Raw genomic sequence first — 23,645 nt, 5'->3', positions numbered from 1 at the left:
TTGTGTAAATGCACTTAAGATGTTTATACTTTAAAAAACAAAAATTATTTCACCCTTGTTTGTGGGTTTTCCTTCAATGTTTCTGGTGAGGCATTATATTTTAACTCAAATGAGGGGAAAGACTTCTCCTCAATCCAATTAGCTTTGCTATCAAATTACATATGAAGGGCTTTGAGTTATTTATCTCAAGAAAAAACCATTTTGATAGCTTAAACTACCCAACAACACCTTCTTGCACCAAATGAGGACATCATACATCTCTTCCCTATTAGCATGGAGGTAAAAGAAATCATCTGAGAGACCAATATGCATACTGTCCTACCATGTCCTTAAATTACTAGGGATTTGTGTTTTATTAGTCAAGCAATCAACAATACCATACTTCTTCCTTGAATCACCAAGGAATAGAGCTTTATAAACCATTTGATCATCCATCTTATCTTATGTTTAAGTAATTATGAACTTGTAAAATTTGTACCTTCAAGTTAAGTGTATGCATGTTATGAATTTTTTGTATGTTCTTATATATATATATATATATATATATATATATATATATATATATATATATATATATATATATATATATATATATATATATATATATATATATATATATATATATATATATATATATATATATATATATATATATATATATATATATATATATATATATATATATTAATGTTATGTGAAAGTATTACATTTCATAAAAATAAAAGTTAGTACACAGTTTAAATTTGGGAATTTTGATTACTTGAAATTGTTTGAAAATATTTCAAAGTTAAGAAGACATAGTTGAGAAGTTTAAAATGGTTTCATTTTTAGTAACTAAGAAGTTAGAGATTTTGTTTCATTGCTATAGCAATTTTTAAATTATTTTTTGTAGAGTACATTGTAATTTTATTTATGTAGATTATAATCTTAAAATATTTTTAGTCAAATCTATTTTTAGCATAAGCACTTTTTGGTTCTTAGAAGATGTTTGAATTCCTCTTGCATATAACCTTGAATATCACCCAACTTCACACGATATTTATTGACTAGAGTATGAGGCCTAGCGGCACCTTATTACAACACCCTTTCCTTGATAGGAGGTATGGTGCTGGTAGGAATGGGAGAGATAAATGTTTGGGTATAGATAAGATAATAATAAAGATCTTGATAAGGCATAGTTGTGGTAGGAGTAGATTGTGGTATGGAATGAGCTATAAAAGTAGAAATGAAAATAGGAATAGAGTAAGGTACACAAATAGTGGATGTAGCAATAAAACTATAAGGATGGAAAAGAGGGAAACACTAAGGGTGGAGTAAAAAAGGTAGAGGACACACTAGGAGCATGGGTATTCTTTGAACTAGTAAGGATATCATTGAGGTAGGTAAACTAATAGTGGGATGGAGGAAAGTGGAGTCAATCCATAAAGATCAAGGTGAGAAAAAGGATTAATGATAATATCTAACTTGGTAAGAAGAGGTGACGAAGGAGGAGGTATACCAAATTAAAGAACAAAACTAGGAGGAAATGATGAGGAGGATCCACCATATAAAATGTTAGGAGTAAAATTTATCTCTAATTCTATAAAGAACTTCCCAATCAAATTATTAGTAAGAAACAAACCATGAAGACCTTGAGTAAATTGTCTAAAATTTTGTACCTCAACTAAACTAGCAAGCTCATGTATAAATTATCATGTCCCTTATGATCAAAATTTTGAACCTCAATATCAATAACATATATTAAAAATAGTAGTACCCATATAAATACCATTAGAGACACTATTCTCATTAAATTAGGTCATTTGAGTATTCAAACAAAGGCTTCTTCTTAAGGAATATGATAATGTGGATGAGACCTTTTCATAAAACAACTCACAAAAGCCTAAAATAAAAATGATATAATTTAGGGATGTTAGATCTAATATGAAATCAAAAAATTAGCAATCAACAAGATCTATAAATAAATCAACAAATGAAACCCTATAAAAATCAAGGTATGTAGTGTGGCATGAAAATATGATCAACCAATGAAGCACAAAACTATAAAGAAGGTATATCAATAGGGTATAAGAAAAAGGGATCCAAACTTTTATGAGAAATGAAAAGTAAAACATGTGTGCATAAAAATTCAAGTATCAATATCCTAAATGAAGGATAAGCTATAAGGCTAACCTTATGTTTTGTAAGAATGTTGAGTTCAACAATTTATGAAAATCAAAATAAATTGTACTCATAAATACTTAGGCTAGTCAAGCAAATTTTAAAATTATATCAACCTAGAGTTAAGGAGCAATAATTTAAAAATAAATGCATAAATTATTTACAAGATTTAAATAAATTGAATATAATACTTACTGTAGTGTCATAAAATTGTGACCCTGGCAATTTTTTACTGCATTAGGGTCCTCACACGTGATTTCGAATCCTCTAGCTTGATCGAAGACCGAAGATTGCTCGGCTTACGGAAACAACTTCTTCTTTGGCCTCTGCATCACCTCATTCACACTCTGCCCTGGAGAAAGGGGTAGGAGAGGGGCATGGTACCACTGCCCTCCCAGGATAGGGGCATGGCACCATTGTCCTCCTAGGACAGGAGCGTGGCCCTACCCTATTTTGAGGCAGGACCCTTCCTAGGGTTGCATTGTTGGTTGTGCCTCAGGCGGGAAACTCCCCCGATGTTGGCCTGTGATGAAATTCAAAGCCACCAAACATTTATATAAGGGGGAACTCACTCTCTCATTTGCATAGGTTGGATAGGTGGAAGTTGGCCAAGATTGAAGTATGTACAAGCGATCAAGCATTTAAGAGCATTTACACATTCTTTTCCAGCATTGAACATTCTCAAGTCTCCCTTCAAGGCTAGGTGTTTCATTCAAGTCAAGGATTGAACCATTGAAGAGGAGATTGATTCAATTCCACACAAGCACTTCTATCAAAATTGCTACTACAACCTCCCTTGAGGTGATTTACAATTTAGTCTTTCATTTACATCTACTTGCAAGTACTTTCTTTCATTACTTCGTTAATTCCAAAACTGGGGTTTGACCTAAAGGCAAACCCCCAATCACAACCCATTTTCCTCTCTATCCTATGTGTAGGTTGCAAGTGCACAACTATACTTTCAAATTCGGGCTCCGTTTGTAGAGGCGAGAAAACCCTTTTTCGTTTCGCAGATTTTTCGGAGGACCGTGTACATTCCCACCACGGTCCAAACAAATTTTCTTCAAATTCACAGGGTGACTTCATCTCGACATTTTATTGCCAGATCCAAGTGCACAACTTCATCCCATATTTTGATCTCAAGTTATAATCGATTCTTTGTCACTTTTGCACTATATAATCAGTCAACTTCCTTTCCATTTCAAACAAGAAAGAGGGGATCAACTTAGCATACTCAATTCATTTAGAATTTAATCTACATCTTCATGTGGAGAGAATGAATCTAGTGAATTATCCTCTCCCCTTTCTAATGTAATGGTGAAAAGTGCTTGAAAGGTGATCGATAGTGAAACTCTCATATCTCTTTGAGTGAACGGGTACTTTTCCTTCTTGATTTATCATTCACCATTTTACCACCATTACATTTTGGTGAACCTGACATCTTGCATACTTTCCTTTGAACAAAATTGCATATTTTTCATTTACAAGTTTCAACTTTCTGCAAACTTAGTGGTTAAATCATTAAAAACTCTATTTTTTAAAATCAAAATTGGACTTGTGATTTGTAAAAATTGCTTGTGGTTTGTAAAAATTGCTTGTGGTTATCTTAGATCTGAAAATTGCTTTTTATTATCAAATTCAATTTCCTCATTGTCTTGTTCAATTTGCAATTAAAATTTACAAAATTGAGCAGTTACTTCTTAAAACCCTAATTTCCAAAAATCATCTTGAACTTGTGCAAAAATTGGATTTTAATTTAATTTTCAGATTTCTAATTGTTCTCAAATTTGTCTTCAATCCTACAATTCAAATTTTCAGTTTCCCCCCTTTTTCCCAGAATTCAAATTTCAAAATTAAGTGGTTAGGTCATCAAACCCTAATTTTTAAAATTAATTGGATTTTGTTTGAATTTCAAATCAATTTCATTTACATTCAGATTTCTAAACATTTTCCAAGGTGTCCCTATCCATTAGGTTTGACCTTTTTCAAAATTGCAATTAAATTCCTCTTTTTCTTCAAAACCCTAATAGGGTCCTATTTTCACATTTGCACCTTCATTTTGCCCATCTAGAGATCATAAAATTTGCCAAATTTTTGGGGTTAGCTTTAAAATTATCATAATATCCATCCTTGAAAATTTTGAAAAAATTTGGTCATACCATGTGCATTCCTGCCACAGTCCTCGACTTTTTTCCTGAAATTTTGGGAGACTGTTATGACTGTATTTAATAGCCTAAATCCATAAGATTGGCTAATTTTATTGATTTTTGATCCCTCTAGAATCAGAAATACCTTCAAAATTCAACATTTCAACTTTCTAGAATTTTTTTTAAATTAAGAGGTTAATTATAGTCTGCCCTGATTTTAAAAATTCTAATTTTAAAATTAAGTGGTATTCCCTTGGCCCTAATTCTAAAATTCCATTTTTCTTTCATTTTTGGAAATTGTGTCATCCTCTTCCTCCAACAAAGTTCAAATTGTGTAATCATTATTTCCTTCCATTTTGCATTACCCAATTTTGTAAGCTTTGTTTCACAATTCAAAATTCAAATTTTCCCTCTAGTGCATGAGTTTTACCACTATTAGTCCTACCTATCCTATCCCCGTTAGACGAAGCATTAGGATTAAGGCTTCCCAAGGTTTAATTACCAAGGAGATGGAGCCTAATTTGGGTGACTTCTTTAATGAGGATCATGCTAATTCTTCCCATCCTAATCATGTGCCTAATCACCCCATTGATGGATCCCATGATGAAGAAGAAGATTTAACTAGGGTTTCTTTAGATCAACTTTCCACATTGGACAATCAATTTGATAGATTTCAACAATGGATGTCCCAAGAATACCCTAATAGTGAAGCTCTTCTATTAATTGAAGGTCTTAAACGCGTGCTTCAAAGTGATAAGAATGGAATTGATATATTGTGTGACATTGCACATATTGTTGATTCTAATGTCATGCCTATCAATAGTTGTGTCGAAACCCTAGGTTATTCACAACCTTCAACACAAGTCAATCCTTCAATTCCTTTGACTACTCCTGATGTAGAGGGGATGCTCACTCCTACTGGGTTTGCTTATTCTTGATGACTCCCTAGGTTGTCTCTTGAACCATCCAATGGTTCCACTCTTTCCAACCTTCCAAAGGTTGTGGGGCCCACCCTTACTGACATTCCCAAGGTCCTTAGACTAAGGTGTCCTTCTTTTGTTTAGTGAGTGTTCAACACTCCTTATTAGAGACCTTCCTACTCAACACTTTAACCAAGAGCCAACCCTCTCTACCATAGGATCTTCATTATACATGACCAACACACTTTAGGGGTGATTTTCCTTAGTTATCCAGCCCTAACCCTTCATTTATGGACTTTGGAGTTTACTGGTTTCAAGCTTTAGGATCAATTTTCTCTTTTAGGCATACTAGGAGACCTAGTCCAATTAGCCCTACCGGTGAGGTATTTTGCACTTATCTACCTGAATTCCTGAACACCGGTATGAAATCTTTAGCTTTTCAGATACCCTTTTGGAAGCTTCATACAATATCACAAAATTGGTCATGGGTTTGGTCGCTAACCATCCTAACCCTTTTTAGGCCTAATTCCCTCCTTTTAAGCCTACAAAATAGGGTTTTGCTTAAATGCCTTCACCAATCCAAAGGGCCAAGGAATATGATGATTGTCTTAGGTATGTACACCCATGAGGATGTCCAATACAACCTAGTATCAATTCCATTCAATAGACTTACCCATCTAGGGCGTGTTGTCCATTTACCCCATTGCTTGCCAACTCAACGTGCCAAGCCTAGGGTATGGTCGCAAAACTGGAGATCAGCCTTCTCTATCTAAAAAAAAAATGAAAAAATAATGTACAAATCCTCCTAGCATTCCACAAGGTTTCAGTATGTGGTTCCACCATGGAATGCTAGGATTGAGCCATAGAGTCTTCAAAACCCTTGTTTCAAGGTCTTTAGGACCCGCCTGCAACCAAAAAACTTAAAACTTGCAAACAATAACACTTCAAATCCTCAAATCACCATGTAATAGAAGACAAGTCTTTTTTCTATCAATTCATATCTTGGTATGGTCTTGGAATTCCATATAGACTGTACACAATTCCAATGAAAACTTAATGGTAATTCGCTGAAAACACAAACTTTTGAAGGCTAAAACTTACTCTCCTTAATTCAATTCTTCAACCCCCATTCTCATCGGTTGTCCCAAGACTTATATTGGCCTTGGGTTGGTTACAAGTGTATCTTAAATGAAAAAGACAACCAACTAACCATTGGTGTTTATAAAATGCAAAAATTGCAAAGTTGCTATGAGCAACTTTTTGCAACTTTTGCCCAAATCAAACCTAGATCACTTATAAAGGTTCAAATGACCTTAAAAACCACTAGACAACAACAACCATCCTATTCTAACACAAAAATCAACTTATTTTATCAAGTACTCTTCCTGGCACCCTTAAGAGCCCATATGCCAACATTGGCCAATTAGTTACTCCTAGGGTCCTTACAAACTTCTGCGTACTTATTCACAAACCTAATGACCTTATTACAAACCAAAATCACATGATTCCAAACTCCTAGAACCTACATAACAAAATTTCTCAAGTGCTCCTGCACCAACTCCTATGACTAGTATTCCTACTTTCACATTTAACATCATGACTACTTCAACTCAAAATGTCATCCCTACAACAATTGGTCATGGGGGAAATCCTTTTTCTTCATTTAATCCTCCATCATTACCTATGTCTTCCATGAATATTCTTATTATTCCTCAACCAAACAGTGTGACACAAGGGGGCAATTCCTTCAACAACTATGTTCCTCCTTTAAGTGTCTCTTTTCTTACCCAATCATCACCCATGCGTACTTATCATAATGTTCCACCACCTTATTCTCAGTCCATGCCTTCTTTCAATAACATCACACCACCTTCTCAATCACCTATGTCTAACATCAATTCTTCTACCAAAATGACAATTAATAATCTTGCGCAAACTGTGTCTTCTCTACAACAACAAATTGCTTCCATGAGTCAATCCAAGTTTAGTGTGCCCACTTTTGATGTTGCGAGCCCACTTTCTCTTGATTTTGTTAAATCCATGCCACCTAAACATGTTGAGATCCCTCAATTATAACTCTATAATGGAAAATGTTATCCTCTTATGCATGTCAAAACATTCCAAACCTTGTGTACCGATTTTGCTTATGATCAAAGATTGCTTGCAAAATTGTTTACAAGAACACTAAGAGATAAGGCTTTACAATGGTATTTCTCTCCACCTTCTTATTCTATCACTTCCTTTCAACAACTGGAAAATGATTTCATCCAACAATTTCAAAACAACATTGTTCCTAAAATCACTTTGACTGATTTAATGCATTGTAAACAAGGTGTTAAAGAAAAAGTGACTGATTTCATTGGTACATATAAGAATTTGTGTGCTCAAATTTCTTTTCATGTACTTGATAATAATTTTCAAAATATTTTCATTTCTAATTTACAAAAAGGTATCAGCGAAAAACTTCTTTTGTTTGAGTTTACTTCCTTCCCGCAGTTGTGTGCAACACTCCACAATTATCAACTGATTGTGAATCAAATGGAGCAATCTACTCCTATGGCTCCGAGTTTTAAGAGGGAGAGTGTTCAACAACCGTTTGCGAAGTTCAAACCAACAAAAATATTCATCAAGTTTAATGATCCAATCAACAACAACCATGTGAACGCTACAACAGGTGTGCCTTCTATTTCTAAATTTTTCCAAAGAGAAAGACAATTTACTCCTTTGAATGAATCTTTACATAGTATTATGTCTCAGTTGTTGCACATAAATGTTATCAAACTTCCTCCTATAAAACAAATTGATCCTTCTAAATTTGCATCTCCTTATTTTGATAACAATTCCTTTTGCCAATTCCATTGTCAACCTGGTCATGATACTGAGAAATGTTTTGCATTGAAAAATAAGGTTTAAGACTTTATTGATAATAATAGTATATCTATGGCAGGTGTGAATGATAAAGGGAACAATTCAATTTCTCCTCCTAATCAAAATCTTAATATTTTCACTGATCCCTTGTCTTCTCATACTTCTAACGTTATTGAGATTGTGCCTATTTCTCTCACTTTTGAATAATTCACCTCTATGGCTCCAAACTTGGTTAATATGGTAGAAACACAAGATATTCCTAAGGATCCTTGTATTATATTTGACCCTAGTGAGACCATTAGAGCACTTGATGACCCTTTATACATAGTTGCAAAGGTTAAGGATATCCCTTGCCGTGGTGCCCTGATTGATCCCTCTTACATGGTTAATGTCATAACTGAAGAGTATCTTTTCACTTTATGATTGCATAAACCACTATATGATGCTTCTAATGTGGTTGTGAAGTTATTTGATGGCCTCTCTTTCCCTACCATTGGCTCTATCACCCTTCCTATTGAAGTTCATACTAAATCCATGGATGTTGACTTTGTTATCATACCTTCTTCTGAGCAATTCCATGTGAATTTGGGCTATCCTTGGCTATCTTCCATGAAGGCTATTGCTTCTCCAATCCACAAGTGTCTAAAATTTCCTCACAATGGAGAAATCATAATCGTGAACCATAGCTTATTTCGTCCATCTGAAAGAAGCCTCGGTGTTCCTATTGATCTCTTTTGGCCTAAACAATTTCAATCTCTTCCATCAAGGAGTGATGCTCTTTTCCAATCTTATCAAAAATGGAGGAACGATATGATATTATCCTTAAGTCAACCTAGATCACCAACACTTGACATTCCTATTATTCTTCAAGATGAGGTTCTTCCCCTCTCGGATAGACCTAATCTCCCTCCTAAGGAAAATTGTCCACCTACTCATATGGATGTGACTTTACCTTCTCTTAAGGAGAACAACAATATTCCTCCTAAGGTTAGACCTATACCTCCTCCTCATGATGTACCTGGTCTATTTCCTACACTTAATATTCCTCCTTTCTATGGTGCAATTCACCTCCTTCCTCTTATCAAGAGAAGAGGCCTGCTTCTTCTATTGTTCGGCCAAAAAGACCTCAACCTAAGCCTTCCACTATCAAGGAGATAAATACTCCTACTTTTTCAAGTGTTCTTACTCCTTCTCAGCCATCCACTAAGACCTGACGAAATCATTGTGTGAGAGAACGCTGATGAAGACGCCGTGTTCAAGCTCGTGAAGCTATCCCTCAAAATACTCAATCTCCTCAAACTCCAACAATTGACATGATTCCCTTTTCTCCAAAGCAAGATGTTCAACTAACATCTCTGAATCATAAGTTGCATAAAACATGTGATGGTTTTACTCCTATTCATGTTCTTGCTCCTCTTTCTCTAAACTTTGATGAAGAATTGGGTGAAAATGTTAGTCATAATGGCAATACAACTCCTAATGCTTCTGACAGTGAGTATGAGTATGTTGATGTGGACAAACATTTATCAGATGATTTTTCACAAACCCTAATCCTAGCTCGTAGAATCGAACAAAGTGACTTACAACATGAGCATAGTCCTTGTTTGGATCTTGTGATAGCTCCATCTGTTGTGCTCGATATCGCTCCTCTGGTGTTTTACTCGCCTTCCTAAAATAGTGATCAACAAGATCGAGAGACAGATGTCGTGCTAGATTAGCGATACTAGCACTGTGGATCTTTTCTCTCTTTCCTTTCTTTCTCTTTTGTGACCATTCTTCTATGTGTATCCCTGTTCATCTATTGTTCCCTTAATTTCTACTTGGGGATGATGCAAATCATTGAGATATTTTCTTGGTCTCTTTCATGTTGACTCAAAAGACATCCTCTCTTCCCTTTCTTCTAAGGTAGTGCCCTTCTTTGGGGAATGAAGATTATTATAGGCATATACATACATGATATACATGAGTTATCATATAGCATACTGACCTTGAGGAAAGCGACACTACCTCATGTTTTGTGTTCATTATCCTTGGGTTTATACCTCGATTGGGGGCTAAATCTTGGCAATAACTTTCTCCCTCTCTTCTATTTCTTGGGTGTATCCTACCTTAAAGCAATCACTCCCGGTAAGGCACATGTAATCGCTTTAATGTGGGGGCATACACTCTGCTCATATTTTCTTTCTTGTGATACTTAGAATTACTTAGCGAACTTTATTTTTCTTTGTAATCTTTTTATCCTTGCTTTCATGACTCATAGTGAAGGGAACTTTGCTACTTGCAGTCATGATTCTCCCCTTCTCGACCTTCCCTTTTACTTTATCAATCGAAGTCATAAGATCCTAAGTCCACTAGGGTCTTGGTGCATCTTGCCTCCTTGACATGGTGAAAGTCTTTCAATCTTATTTCCTTGTACTTTACCGATAGTATTGGCATACACTTATACTCCTGCTAAAGTGGGGGCTAAATGTAGTGTCATAAAATTGCGACCCTAGCAATTTTTGACTGCATTAGGGTCCTCACGCATGTGATTTTGAATCCTCTAGCCTAATCGGAGATCGAAGATTTCTCGGCTTGCGGAAACAACTTCTTCCTTGGCCTCTGCATCACCTCGTCTGCATTCTGCCCTAGAGAAAGGGGTAGGATAGGGGCATGGCGCGCCTGTCTCTGCCCTATTCTAGGGTAGGACCCTTCCTAGGGTAGTATTGTTGGTTGTGCCTCGGGCGGGAAACTCCCCCGATGTCAACCTGTGATGAAATTCAAATACAACAAACATGTATTTAAGGGCGCATTCACTCTCTCATTTGCATAGGTTGGATAGGTGGAAGTTGGACAAGATCGGAGTATGTACAAGCGATCAAGCATTCAAGAGCATTCAAGCATTCTTTTCTAGCATTGAGAATTCTCAAATCTCCCTTCAAGGCTAGGTGTTGCATTCAAGTCAAGGATTCAATCATTGAAGAGGAGGTTGATTTCAACATTCAATTCCACATAAGAACTTCTATCAACATTGCTACTACAACCTCCCTTGAGGTGATTTACAATTCAGTCTTTCATTTACATCTACTTACAAGTACTTTCTTTCATTATTTGGTTAATTCCAAAACTGGGGTTTGACCTAAAGGCAAACCCCCAATCCCAACCCATTTTCCTCTCTTTTCTGTGTGTAGGTTGCAGGTGATCAACTGTACTTTTGGATTCGGGCTCCATTTGTAGAGACGGAAAAACCCTTTTCATTTCGTAGATTTTTCAGAGGACTGTGTACATTCCCGCCATGGTCTGGGCAACTTTTCTTCAAATTCGCAGGGTGACTTCGTCTTGACATTTTATTGCTAGATCCAAGTGCACAGCTTCATCCCATATTCCGATCTCAAGTTATAATCGATTCTTTGTCACTTTAGCACTATATAATTCAATCAATTTCCTTTCCATTTCAAACAAGAAAGAGGGGATCAACTTAGCATACCCAATCCATTCATAATTCAATCTACCATCTTCATGTGGAGAGATTGAATCTAGTGAATTATCCTCTCCCCTTTCTAATGTAATGGTGAAAAGTGCTTGAATGGTAATCGATAGTGAAACTCTCATCTCTCTTTGAGGGAAAGGGTAGTTTTCCTTCTTGATTTATCATTCACCATTTTCCCACCATTACACTTAAACCTAGTTTTTTTATGGTTGATTGTCACTAAGGATACTAGGAATTGATTCACTAGTGTGCTAGAATTCAAGGGCTCAATCAAATGAATGTCTAAATCTGTAAAATAAATATTCTCTAATATGGTTCAGATCCATGCCTATGGAATTGATCTTTTTGCAACCATAATTTATTTGGAATGAAGAACTAAGATTGAACTTGTGGAACCAAACCCTCAAAGAACATATATACCCATAATAAATTTTCCTAGCTTGTTGTACATGTGTATAAAGAATGGTGGTGTCTACAAACACTATTTGGGAGCTTACAAAGCAAAGGTCATGTTCTTTGTAGTTAAGTTCTTAGATGAATATGGTTTCAACAATAATGAAGTAAGGTTGAAGATAGAAAGCACACATGCAATATGCTTAGGATAACAATGAAGCTAATGATTCAATTATTTCCTTATGATACTACTATAATGATCTCATATGAATTATCTTCTAGTTATTCCTAGGTGATTTACAAATGAATAAGGATGCCCATAAATACAACAATATAGCACACAAATGTGTACTAGGTTGACTCATAATAAATAGTGATAAGTTAACCAAAAAATTAAACTTAATTTTTGATGTTAAAATAAATGACTACAACAATTCCTTGGGTCAATTTAACACTTGCAAATTTGATCCAAGGTGGTGAATGGGAGATCTAGCGAGTGATACCAATTTATGAGGATGAGTGATGATGGGGCAAGAGAAGGTAAGGTCATGAGCCAAGTTTCATGCAAGTATATGCCACTTATAGACTTGTTATATCATAAAGGACACTTTGATGGAATTAGGCCCTAAACATAAGGGAAAAGGGCATGTATAAAAAAAAATCACTATTATAATTATATTGATCTATAGTAAACTAAAATTTAAAAAATGTGCATCCTTTAGTACATTTAGAGATTACGATGTTGAACTATTTTCTAATTTGGTTTAAGAGGTTGGTTTTCTAGCACTTCACTATAATCTTGTGTTTTAAATGGTGAATCTCACCCATGTTTTACAAGTCACCCTTTATACCAATGTTGATCTAGTGAAACAAGTCTCTTTTATCCAAGTATAGTTAAAGGTCCTTAAAATGAACCAAGAAGGTTTATTCAAGAAGCTTAAATAAATTGCTATTAGAGTTGTACATCTATCCACTTTTGATTCCATGTTGCATAATAAAGACTATAGATCAATCATAACAATTATCAGCATATCAAAATGTCCATCAAATAATTAATTAAATCAATGAACTAACATTATTAATGCTTAAAATATAGAAGTTTTCATGGTAATTTGTTGGAACCTTTGTTCCTCTATTAATTTTGACTATAAAACAAATAAAGTGCAACCAATTGTTTCCCTATCACTTTTTGATTCTATTCTTTGTCCCACTTCATAATAACATTATTTTGCATTTAAGGAGTTGTGGGCCAACATTATGTGATGCAAATTGTTTTATGACATTAGAGACATCTTTTGTTTGTATGGTCATTTATAATTAGTGAAAAGGTGAATTAGAGAAAATATGAAGGATTATGATTAAAATAATTAATAATGTGATATATAAAATTATATCTATTAGTTTTAAAGGCATAAAAATGAGGAATCATAAAAATTTGTAAAATATTTTTAAAACTAATTATGAAAGCAATTCAACTATAGTCATCTCTAATTTGTCAATTGATTTCATAAAATTAGATTATGTTAGTAATGTTGACAAATTAAATATTCTAATAATATTACTTTAAATCAACTAAACATATTATACATCTCACCAACAAGAATCAAAATATTATATCAATAATATTATACATCTCGCCAACAAGAATCAAAATATTATATCAATAATTTTTAACATGTTTCCCATTCCTTTAATCAACTTTCATATTTAATTGTTAAAACATTATAAAACTTAATTCAATTAAAAAAACCTACATAAAGTAATACATGATGCAAAGAATATCACCAACAATGATTATAATTTTTTTTTTTCAATATGCCCCTATAAAATATGACTCCTAGTTGTCTAAGAATATAAGGGATGAATAAAACAATAAATTGTCTTTATAATATATGAACAAGATATTATTTTTAATTAAATTAAAGTGAATTAGAAAAACAGATTCTAGTAGGATACAGCTGCATAATTATAGACGTATAGAGACAAAATGTAAGGTGACTGAGTAATAAAGGAGAAGTTGAAATAACAGTTGAAAAATGAAGGTACAGAAAATTAAAAGTCCATGTAGTAGCTGCAACATTACTATAAAATTTAAGTACACGTTAAAAGGCCAATTTAATCCTCTGAAAATGAAGTTTTCAGTACAAGTTGCTTATAGGGATTCAAGTACTGAAAAAAACCATATATTAAATAGTAGGAGCTTCAGACCATTAAGTTACTGATTTCCATATTGATACTGGGTTCTATAAAAAAATGGTCAGTAGGTATAGCAATTCGATTTATTATTCAATTTTTAATTCAAAGATCTCTTCCCATTAAGGCTACTTCTGTGAGCCATCTTTCCCATTAACACATTTCTCTTGTTCGAACTTGTGAGCTCAATGGCCCAGTGAAGGCACAAAGCCTGCAAGCTTAGTGATCCAGTGGAGGTTTGAACCTTGATGACCACCTTACTAACGAAGTGAAGGTTTGAACAGACCGCCTCACTAACGAAATAACTTTACTGCAATACTATACCCCAATTGACATTTTTTTTAAAATTTACAATCAGCAGCCCATGATACCTAATAAATGTAACACCAATCCCATAAACTACTTGATCTATTAATATATCTCATTTCATTTCCCAACCAATCCTTCATAAATGATAAATCTAGCTTCTATTATACAAATCCCTATGCAAGAGCCATGTGATATGTGTTTATCTTGGGTTTTCCTTCAAGACTAAGGATGGGACAATTATTTAAGTTAGGACTAGACATAGATGTTGGGTACAGAAAATGTAGAGATTATATTAAACATAAAAGAACAAAGTCAAACAAGCTATAGGACTATTTTATGCTAGGAACATTCCAATCCACATTACATACAATAAATTCAACAATTTCAACTACCCAGCTGGACGCTTTCTCAACAAAATTTTGACTAAGACCAATCAGGTAATGAGTGGAGGCTGCATAACCAATAAATCAAAAACATCCAAACTACTGTTCTATCCTCAATATCATATCCTTAACCATATGAATGTATAGCTGTTGTCACTATTTTAGAAATATTAAAAATTATATATTTTTCTAGATTAAGTGATCAAGATAAATAAATGTTTGTCCTCCAATTTCTTTGGTCCTGTTGTACCTTTTCTTCCATGGAAGTTGCAGTGAACCAGTTCACACTCACAATGACTGAAGTCGGGCATTGTAGATATCATGGTATATCTACATAGAAAATACTCGTAGACTATTTTTGATATCAAGACTGTTTAATACTGTTTATATACTGATAATAGTTTGTTGTTCTTAAATTATCTTTAGACTGAATTGGTAATGCTGTTTAGATGTTGTTAATGACTTGTTATTTTAAAGCTGTCTTCTGTTTTGTTAATACTGTTTAGATGTTGTTAATAACTTGTTATTTTAAAGCTGTCTTCAAATGTTTTGTTAATACTGATTTTATATGTTGTTAATGTACTGTTAATGGATTGTTATTCTTAAGCTGTCTTTGGAATGTTTTGTTAATACTGATCATATGCTGTTTGGTTTGTTGTTCTTATGCTGTTTTTGGAGTGTTTTGTTATAGGGCGCTGTGGCCTCTTGTTCTTAAACTGCCTTTAACCTATTTTGTTATATGCTTTGATATCAAAACAATTGTTGTGATCTCTGAATACGAATGCATATAACAGATTGTAACCACTTGTGCAGTACATTATACCCTCAATACAGATTATGATCTTTTCTAACAGTGCTTTGTTCAGATTAAATGACAATGTTCATCTGGAATCAAATGCCTGTATTTGTAGGTTGGGCAGGGAAACAATAAAAGCCAATCTTTCAAATGTATCTCTTAAAAACCCTAAATCCCAACATGAGAATCACATTCTCCAAGCTTTCTATGAAGAGACGTGGCTGTAATTTGCAACATTTCTCTGCAAAAATCACTGTTATTGAATGAGAAGCAGAACACATAGTTTAAATTCTTATTAGAACTGTACAATAATTCTAACTGTATATATTTTAATAGATGACATGAATTTCAATTCCCAAGACTACAAATTCGGGCCTTGGTAAATAGCAGGTTCTGTCAGTAACCCTATTAAGAGGCAACATTGAAAAGAGCCTGGGCTTAGATTTTTACAATAATCTTCAGTCTGAAACAAGCTCATGGGACTTGAGCTCTCCTCCTGTATGCTCTCCTGCAGACAGTAGCAGGCTTTTGGCTCCCCTGGCATAGGATAACACTAGATGGGCAGCTTCTAAGACAATTATCAGCAAAGCTCCCACTGATTTTCTCAGCAGGAATTTTGAGAAATTGTGCAGGAACCCCACCATTAAGATAATTGCCATCCAAAAACAACCTAACCAGAGGCTTCACACCATCAGCAGCCTTAACAGCGTACTCTGCAGGTATTGGGCCCTGAAACCCATTGTACCTCAGTGACAGAGCAGACAGGGACTGCAGAGTTGAGAAGTTGGAAGGCAAAAGCCCACTAATTCTATTGAATCCAATATCCACAGCTACCAGTAAGCTCTCCACCCCAGACATATTGGGTACACTAATTGCAGTAAAGCTGTTGTTTGACAGATTGAGTTGCTGCAGTTCTGGGTGTGAAAACAGTAACCCATCAATGGAACCGCTTAACCTATTACCACTCAGATCCAAAACACCCAAACCTCTGAGGCCACTCAAACTTGCAGGCAAGGTCCCTGTCAAAAAATTTGACCTCAGAGTCATCTGTGACAGAGACACAGGCAGCTGTGATGGGATGACACCAACAAACCCATTATAACTCAAATCCAAATTATACAGCTGTCCCAGTCCACCCAAAGGAGGAATCGTGCCACTCAATGCATTGTACGACAAATCCAGCCTCTGCAATGTTTTCAGATTGTTCAATGAACCAGGCACAGGCCCACTAAACCTATTCCTTCCCAGGGACAAAATCTGCAAATTCACAAGCCTTCCCAGGGAATCAGGTAGAGGCCCAGAGAACATGTTGCCTGATAAATCAAGCCTGTAAAGCCTGGCAAGCCCTGTGATGCTCTGTGGAATGCTTCCATGGAAGCCATTCCCTGCCAAGACCAGCTCTGTGAGCTCAGTCAGATTCCCAATGTAAGGGCTTAAGTAGCCCCTGTATCCCACTCCATCCAATGCAAAACTTGTGACTCTGCTCTTACCCCCAGTTTTCACATCACACCTAATTCCACACACAAACTGGTTTGTAGACCTCGAATCACAGGGATCCACAGAAAAATTCCATGACCCCAAACATGTTGTTTGCCCAATTGAGTCAGCCTCCACAGCATTTTTAAGCTCAATCAGAGCCTGAACATCTGATTGTAGCGTTATAGCCCTTGCCCAGTTGCAGAAACAGCAAAAGATCACAATATTCAGCAGCACTTTCAAATGGGTACTGAAAAAACCCGTTGAAAACATATTTTTTTCAGCTAAATCCAAAAGAAAACTACTATAAATCCTTCAAAGCTGCAAAATTTTAGTGTACGAATGCAAATTACATATAATGCCTGATCAGCCTCCGGCTATATAATACCCCCATCTTGTTACGCGACTCTCTGCCACCTTCTACTTTTACTTCCCGCGTAAGCCGCCACATAGCTGGGCCCCACGCTGACGGCCGTCCCTGCCGTCAAATTATATGTTTTCAATAAAGATGAGCTGGCAGGAGTTACTCCGGGACCCACACGAAGTTTAAATTTTCCTGGTAAAAAAATTCTCACCCGTGCTCTATATGACGTAATTCTCTGTTACTGTCAATATTCTTTTACCGGAATCAGATTCTGTGGTAAAATTTGTCCTTTAACGTATTTGTCTACCGTATGTCTGTACGTATCTGACATGGTGTCAACGTCTGTCTCGGTTGGCACCATATCCCCTTTCGTTTTCATCCTTCGTATTAAGAGCTGTTTTGAATTTGTTGTTTGGTACTCATGAGATTCGAACCTGGCTGTCTCGCTTTTAAAAAATATAATTGTTTTGATTTATTTAAAATTGATTTTCTATTTTATTATAGATTTTCTTGTCAACCCTAAACAAAACATTTTGTTTGTGTCTAGGCAACTGAAGAGTATAAATATATAAGCTATTATAAGAATGAAAGTTATCAATTGATAGTTGAAAGGAGAAAATTAACATCTTTATTACATACGTCATATATTTGTAGAGAAAATTAACATATCATCTAAATATTTAAAAGGTAGTTTAAATATATATTAAGAATTATTGATTAATGTTTAATTATAATATAAATAAATGTGTGTTGAAAAAGTATAAATATATATTAGCTATTATAAGAATGAAAGTTATCAATTGATAGTTGAAAGGAGAAAATTTAACATTTGTATTAGGGCTGAGATATATTTGTAAAGAAAATTAACATACCTTCTACACAAGTATTTAAAAGATAGTTTAAATATATATTAAGAATTATTGATTAATGTTTAATTATAATATAAATAAATATGTGTTGAAATTAAAATTTGAAGATTAAAGTTATATATCTTGAAATCTGAACTTTTTTATGAAATGATAAAGAGATTTGATGATTAAAAATTAGGACTGCATTATGGATCAAGAAATTAAGACACATGGTTTTTGAGAATCTTAGTTTGTAGGACATAATTGTAATTTTTTCATATAAGTATGTGATATTATCCAAAAACAACTTGAAATCTTGGCTAGAGCATAAGGGTCTTTGGTACTTGCAAATAATGTTCACAGTTTGACAAAGTAAGGAAACAAGGGGGCAAGTGGAGGTGGTGGGGACATCAAGGTATGCAAATGCATGGTTTTTGAGAATCTAGGTGTGTAGGACATATTTGCAATTTGTGTCATATAAATATGTGATATTATCCTAAAAACTTGAAATATTGTCTAGATCATAAAGGTCTTTGGTACTTGCAAAGAAAATTCACCTTATGACAAAGTAAGAAACAAGGGGAGGGGGGTTGGGGGTGTTGATCTAATTCCTTTTTGTTCATTCATCCTTTCTAGATAAGATTGTTGGTACAATCTCATCCCAATTTTTTCAATAATTTTTTAAAAGCCTATTTTTTAAGGCCAACATTTTTAGGATTTGACTATTATTCATCATTGTGGGTGACATTTTTTCTAATTCCAAGCATCTAGGATAATGTGCTTAATTATATCATTCTAGGTCATTTATACATACTAGATTGTAACACATCATTAGATCATTGAATAGCATTCCTAAAACATAAATCATCTTCTTCTTTTGTAAGTAAATTAAACATATCACCATTCTATATCACACTAGTGAACACTCAATTTCTCTATATTAATTAACCCCATTTTTAAGAACACTCTTTAATATAGTGACACATCAACTTGAATTAGCAAAACCATCAATTAAAAATCAACTTGATAATATTCATTTCCATCTAGATATCAACATTCATTGTTGCTCTAGTATCTCTGTTTAATCATTAATTTAATGTCAAGGCTAGATTAAGCTACAAAAACTTCTAGAACTTCAATCCTAAATAGTAAGCTCCAAGATGCACATCATCACTTGTTTCCTTACTTTAAATACCACCACAAAACATTCTTTGTGGGTGCTAAAGAACAATTCTACTTTGGACAACTTCACAAGTCTACAAGACATTATTGCATATTTGCAAGAAAATATTACTAATGTGTTCCGTCGTAGACACTTAGATTCTCAAGATTTGGTCATCTCAACTTCCTAAATAGGACAACTGATTTATTTTAAATTGATTTTCAATTTTATCATCGATTTTCTTATCACCCCTAAATAAGACAATTGATATTTCTTTGCATTTAGGCAACTACATTTACATTAAAGAGTTTGATCTATATATGTAAAGCAATTATAAGAGCCCATACGCTATTTTTAGTTTATAAAAAAAAGCGATTATAAGAATGAAAGTTTTCAATTGATTGTTGAAAGAAAAAAAAATTAACATTTGTATTAGGGATGCAATATATTTGTAGAGAAAATTAGCATACCCTCTACATAAATATTTAAAGGATAGTTTAAATATATTTTAAGAGTTACTAATTAATATTTAATTACAATATAGATAAATGTGTTGAAATTAAAATTTGAATATTAAAGTTGCATATCTTGAAATTTGAACTTTTTTATGACATGTGATAGAGAGATTTGATGATTAAAAACTAAGATTGGATCATAGATCAAGAAATTAAGGCACATGGTTTTTGAGAATTGAGGTGTGTAGGACATAATTGCATTTTTTCATATATATGTTGTAAAATAAGGCGAAGAAAGCTTGCAATATGAACTTAAATTTAAAGTTATTGCAAATTTGAAACTAAAGATTAACCATTAAAGAATGATTATAGAATCAAAACAAGAACAAGACAACCATTGCACATGAAACACTAGATTTGCATGGAGAAACCCTTTTGGGGGGAAACTCCACCACAAAAAGAGGCAAGTATTTTACTAATCCCATGAATAATACAATTGTAATACACTTCTTTGTAGATCTCTATAATGCCCAACAACACTTTGTTACCTTGCAAATTGAACAAGACTGAATGAAGAACACTAGCTCAAGGCACCAATTTATAAGAGTTTGTGAGGATGAATACCACTATGGTATAACCAAACAACAGGCAGAAAAACCAACTGGAAAAACTCACACCCACCTCCCAAAATATCCTCTTACAGATGCTCTTATATTTGTCATAAGGCATCTCTCATGCATGTGTACTTGTGGAAGGATTTTATCATAAATGTTGTCATAGCAATAATGATTGTCATAACTATCATATATTCTCTTACAACTCTTGACAAGTGTCCAAGCACCTCAAAAAATAATATTCCAAGAGGGTTCACCTAGCTATTGTGTCCTTTTCCCAGAAGACAAATGATAAAGTAACTTTGCCTTTACATGGTCTCTTTCACCATCGTTGGTTAAATGATTTAACTTCTTATGGGTAAATTATAAATGACATCAGGAAAATACTAAATTAAAGGATTTACAAGGTTGATGGCACCTAAATCCTAACATTCTTCCACTTGACATCATACACTATGAATTACCCCATAGAGATACATAATACAAATCAAGTATAATGTTCAAGGCCCATGGCCTTTTTGCACCAAGAGAAATTATCTATAGTTATTAGCTTCATAAGAGAATCCACAACATTATCCAAAGTGTCAACTTCTCCAATCAAGACCTATGCACTCTCAACTATCTCTTATTCAAAGTGATATTGAACATCAACATGTTTAGTACAAGCATGACGCATATGATTTTTGGCCAAACATATGGAGCTTTGTCTACCACATCCAATCCTTACTATCCCACAATTAAAACCAATACAATTACCAAGTCTCTATAACCAAACCGCCTCCTTGGAGGCATGTGTAGCAACCATATGTACTCTACTGCAGTGGTGATCAACGCAACTATAGGTTGTCTTTTACTCATCCAACTCACTGCACCTCTAAACAAAGTAAACACATAGCCACTAGTGGAACTTTGACTTTCCAAGTCACTTGCCCAATTTGCATCAACAAAACCTTGTATTTCCAATGACTTATCCACTTCATTAGTACCATGATAAACCAAACAGTAATCAGAAGTGCCTCACAAGTATCTCAATACCCCTTTAGCATAAGTCCAATGCTCTTTACCTGGGTTTGACATAAACCTTCTTATAACTTCCATTGTTTGGGTTATATCTGGTCTAGAATAAACCATTGCATACACTAAACTACCAATGAGACTATCATAAGGAACATTAGATATTTCTTCAATATCATCATCAAAATTAGGACACATGTCTAAACTCAACTTAGTACCAACCAGAAATGGAATACTTACTAGCTTACTTTCTTGCATTTTAAATCTTTGCAAAATGGTGTTAGTATACTTACTCTGACTTATCATTGTTGGTTTCCATCCCAAGAATATATCTAGCAGCCTCCAAATCCTTCATATCAAATGTGCCAGAAAGTTGAGTTTTGAGCTCTTTAATCATTGCCTTATTGTTACCAATAAACAACATGTCATCAACATACGAGTCAATAATCAGTAACTAATCATCAATAACCTTAATATAGACATAGTGATCCTCTTCACTTCTAACATAACCCAATTTTAGAGAAAATGCATCAAACTTCGAGTACCACATCCTGGGTGATTAATTCAAACCATATAATGACCATTTTAACCTACAAACCAAGTTTTATAAATTCCTTACTAAACAAAATTTTTAGGTTGTTGCATATAAATATCTTCTTCAAGATCCCCATGCAAGAAAGTAGTTTTAACATCCATTTTCTCTATCTCAAAATCACAAGCAACAACAATATATAATAGAAATCTAATATAAGTTAGCTTAGACAAGAGAAAATATTTCACCAAAGTCAAATCCCTCTCTCTAGGAGTATCCCTTGGCCACCAATCTAGCCTCATACCTCTATAACTAGGCATCTACTCCAAATTTCTTCTTAATAACCCACTGTTAGGAACCGAGAAGGACAACTGAGAGGGGGGGGGGGGGGTGAATCAGTTGTGAACCAGTTGTCAATAAATTATAACCCAAAATAAATTATTCCAACTTAAAACTTAGTGTTGGTAAAACAAACTTAATGTCGGTGAAACAAATTAACAGTTATAGCAGTACCAGTATAACTTAATGCATGAGACAGAAAGAGAAACAACATCCACAACACATGACATCGAGATTTTGATGTGGAAACCCTCTAAGGGGAAAAATCATAGTGGGAAACCTTACCCACAATCAAATGATACTACTGTAGATAGTAAGTGTATACAATAATGGGGTTTGCACATGTAGAAAGGCCAACCGCCTAGAGTTCACTGCTCAATCACAAAATAGGAGTCACACTGACTACAATTGGATGGTTCAATCCAATAACAATGTACTGCTTCAATATAGCATCTACAATGCTAGATTCAGTATTGGTTTAAGCTCTAACCATGAGTGCCACACACCTTCATAACCTTTCCTTCAACCTTCAGATAATGTCTGCGTAATTTGCACAAGGATCTACTTATTTTCGCTCTTCAATATTCACACACACTCATAATATGATCTTCAATAAGATCTTACAATCATTTATACAAAACCTAAGACCTTAACATGAGGTCGGCTCCTTAGAGATATTACATTTAAATCAATTACAAAATAAGTCTTGATGCGATACAATATGTCGGCTTAATACATTTACACATTATCCAATCAATAAACCATTTCCAAAACCTGTCATGCTGATCTAGAACATGATATCTTGTACCGATCCATAACACTAGACCTATTTGTCGGTTAAGGCAAATATGTGAACTCGATTAGACCAATAAGAAAAACACTAAATCCAAACATCCAATCCATGTCTTCGACATAACCAAATGATCTCCAGATGATAATAAGTCATCATCACTGTCAATGAACCATATATCCTGCCGGTGAACATATACCAATGACTGTGCATAAGCCACTAACCATGTTGGGACCATAATGTGCCAGTTCAATAATAAATCAATATAACCAGAGTGCCAAATCAACAATGTAGACCTCCAGAAAGATAAGTGTTGACATCAATGACAAAACAAATGCAACACATGACGAAGTCATCCATAATACCAAAACCCACTTGCATCCAATGGGATTTCTTCCTTTAGACAAACTAAC

The 23,645-nt window shown here is 34.3% G+C and overlaps 1 protein-coding gene across 1 annotated transcript; it reads right to left on the bottom strand.

Annotated features, from left to right (window-relative positions):
* Nucleotides 1-15,921: 15,921 nt before the first annotated feature.
* LOC131063362 (LRR receptor-like serine/threonine-protein kinase FLS2) lies at nt 15,922-17,513 on the bottom strand. Its single transcript, XM_057997148.2, has one exon. It carries the CDS (start codon nt 17,385-17,387, stop codon nt 16,113-16,115), a length of 1,275 nt encoding a protein of 424 aa, XP_057853131.2. The 5' UTR covers nt 17,388-17,513; the 3' UTR covers nt 15,922-16,112.
* Between the last annotated feature and the right edge of the window lie 6,132 nt (nt 17,514-23,645).

This window comes from Cryptomeria japonica, chromosome 5 (genome assembly GCF_030272615.1).
Source record: "Cryptomeria japonica chromosome 5, Sugi_1.0, whole genome shotgun sequence".
Lineage (NCBI taxonomy): Eukaryota > Viridiplantae > Streptophyta > Pinopsida > Cupressales > Cupressaceae > Cryptomeria > Cryptomeria japonica.
The sequence above is the reverse complement of the archived record's forward strand: the minus strand, read 5'-3'. Positions and strand labels throughout refer to the sequence as shown.

Excerpts from the sequence above, each read along its gene's own strand:
- LOC131063362 (XM_057997148.2), bottom strand. The coding sequence starts at position 17,387 with ATGTTTTCAACGGGTTTTTTCAGTACCCATTTGAAAGTGCTGCTGAAT.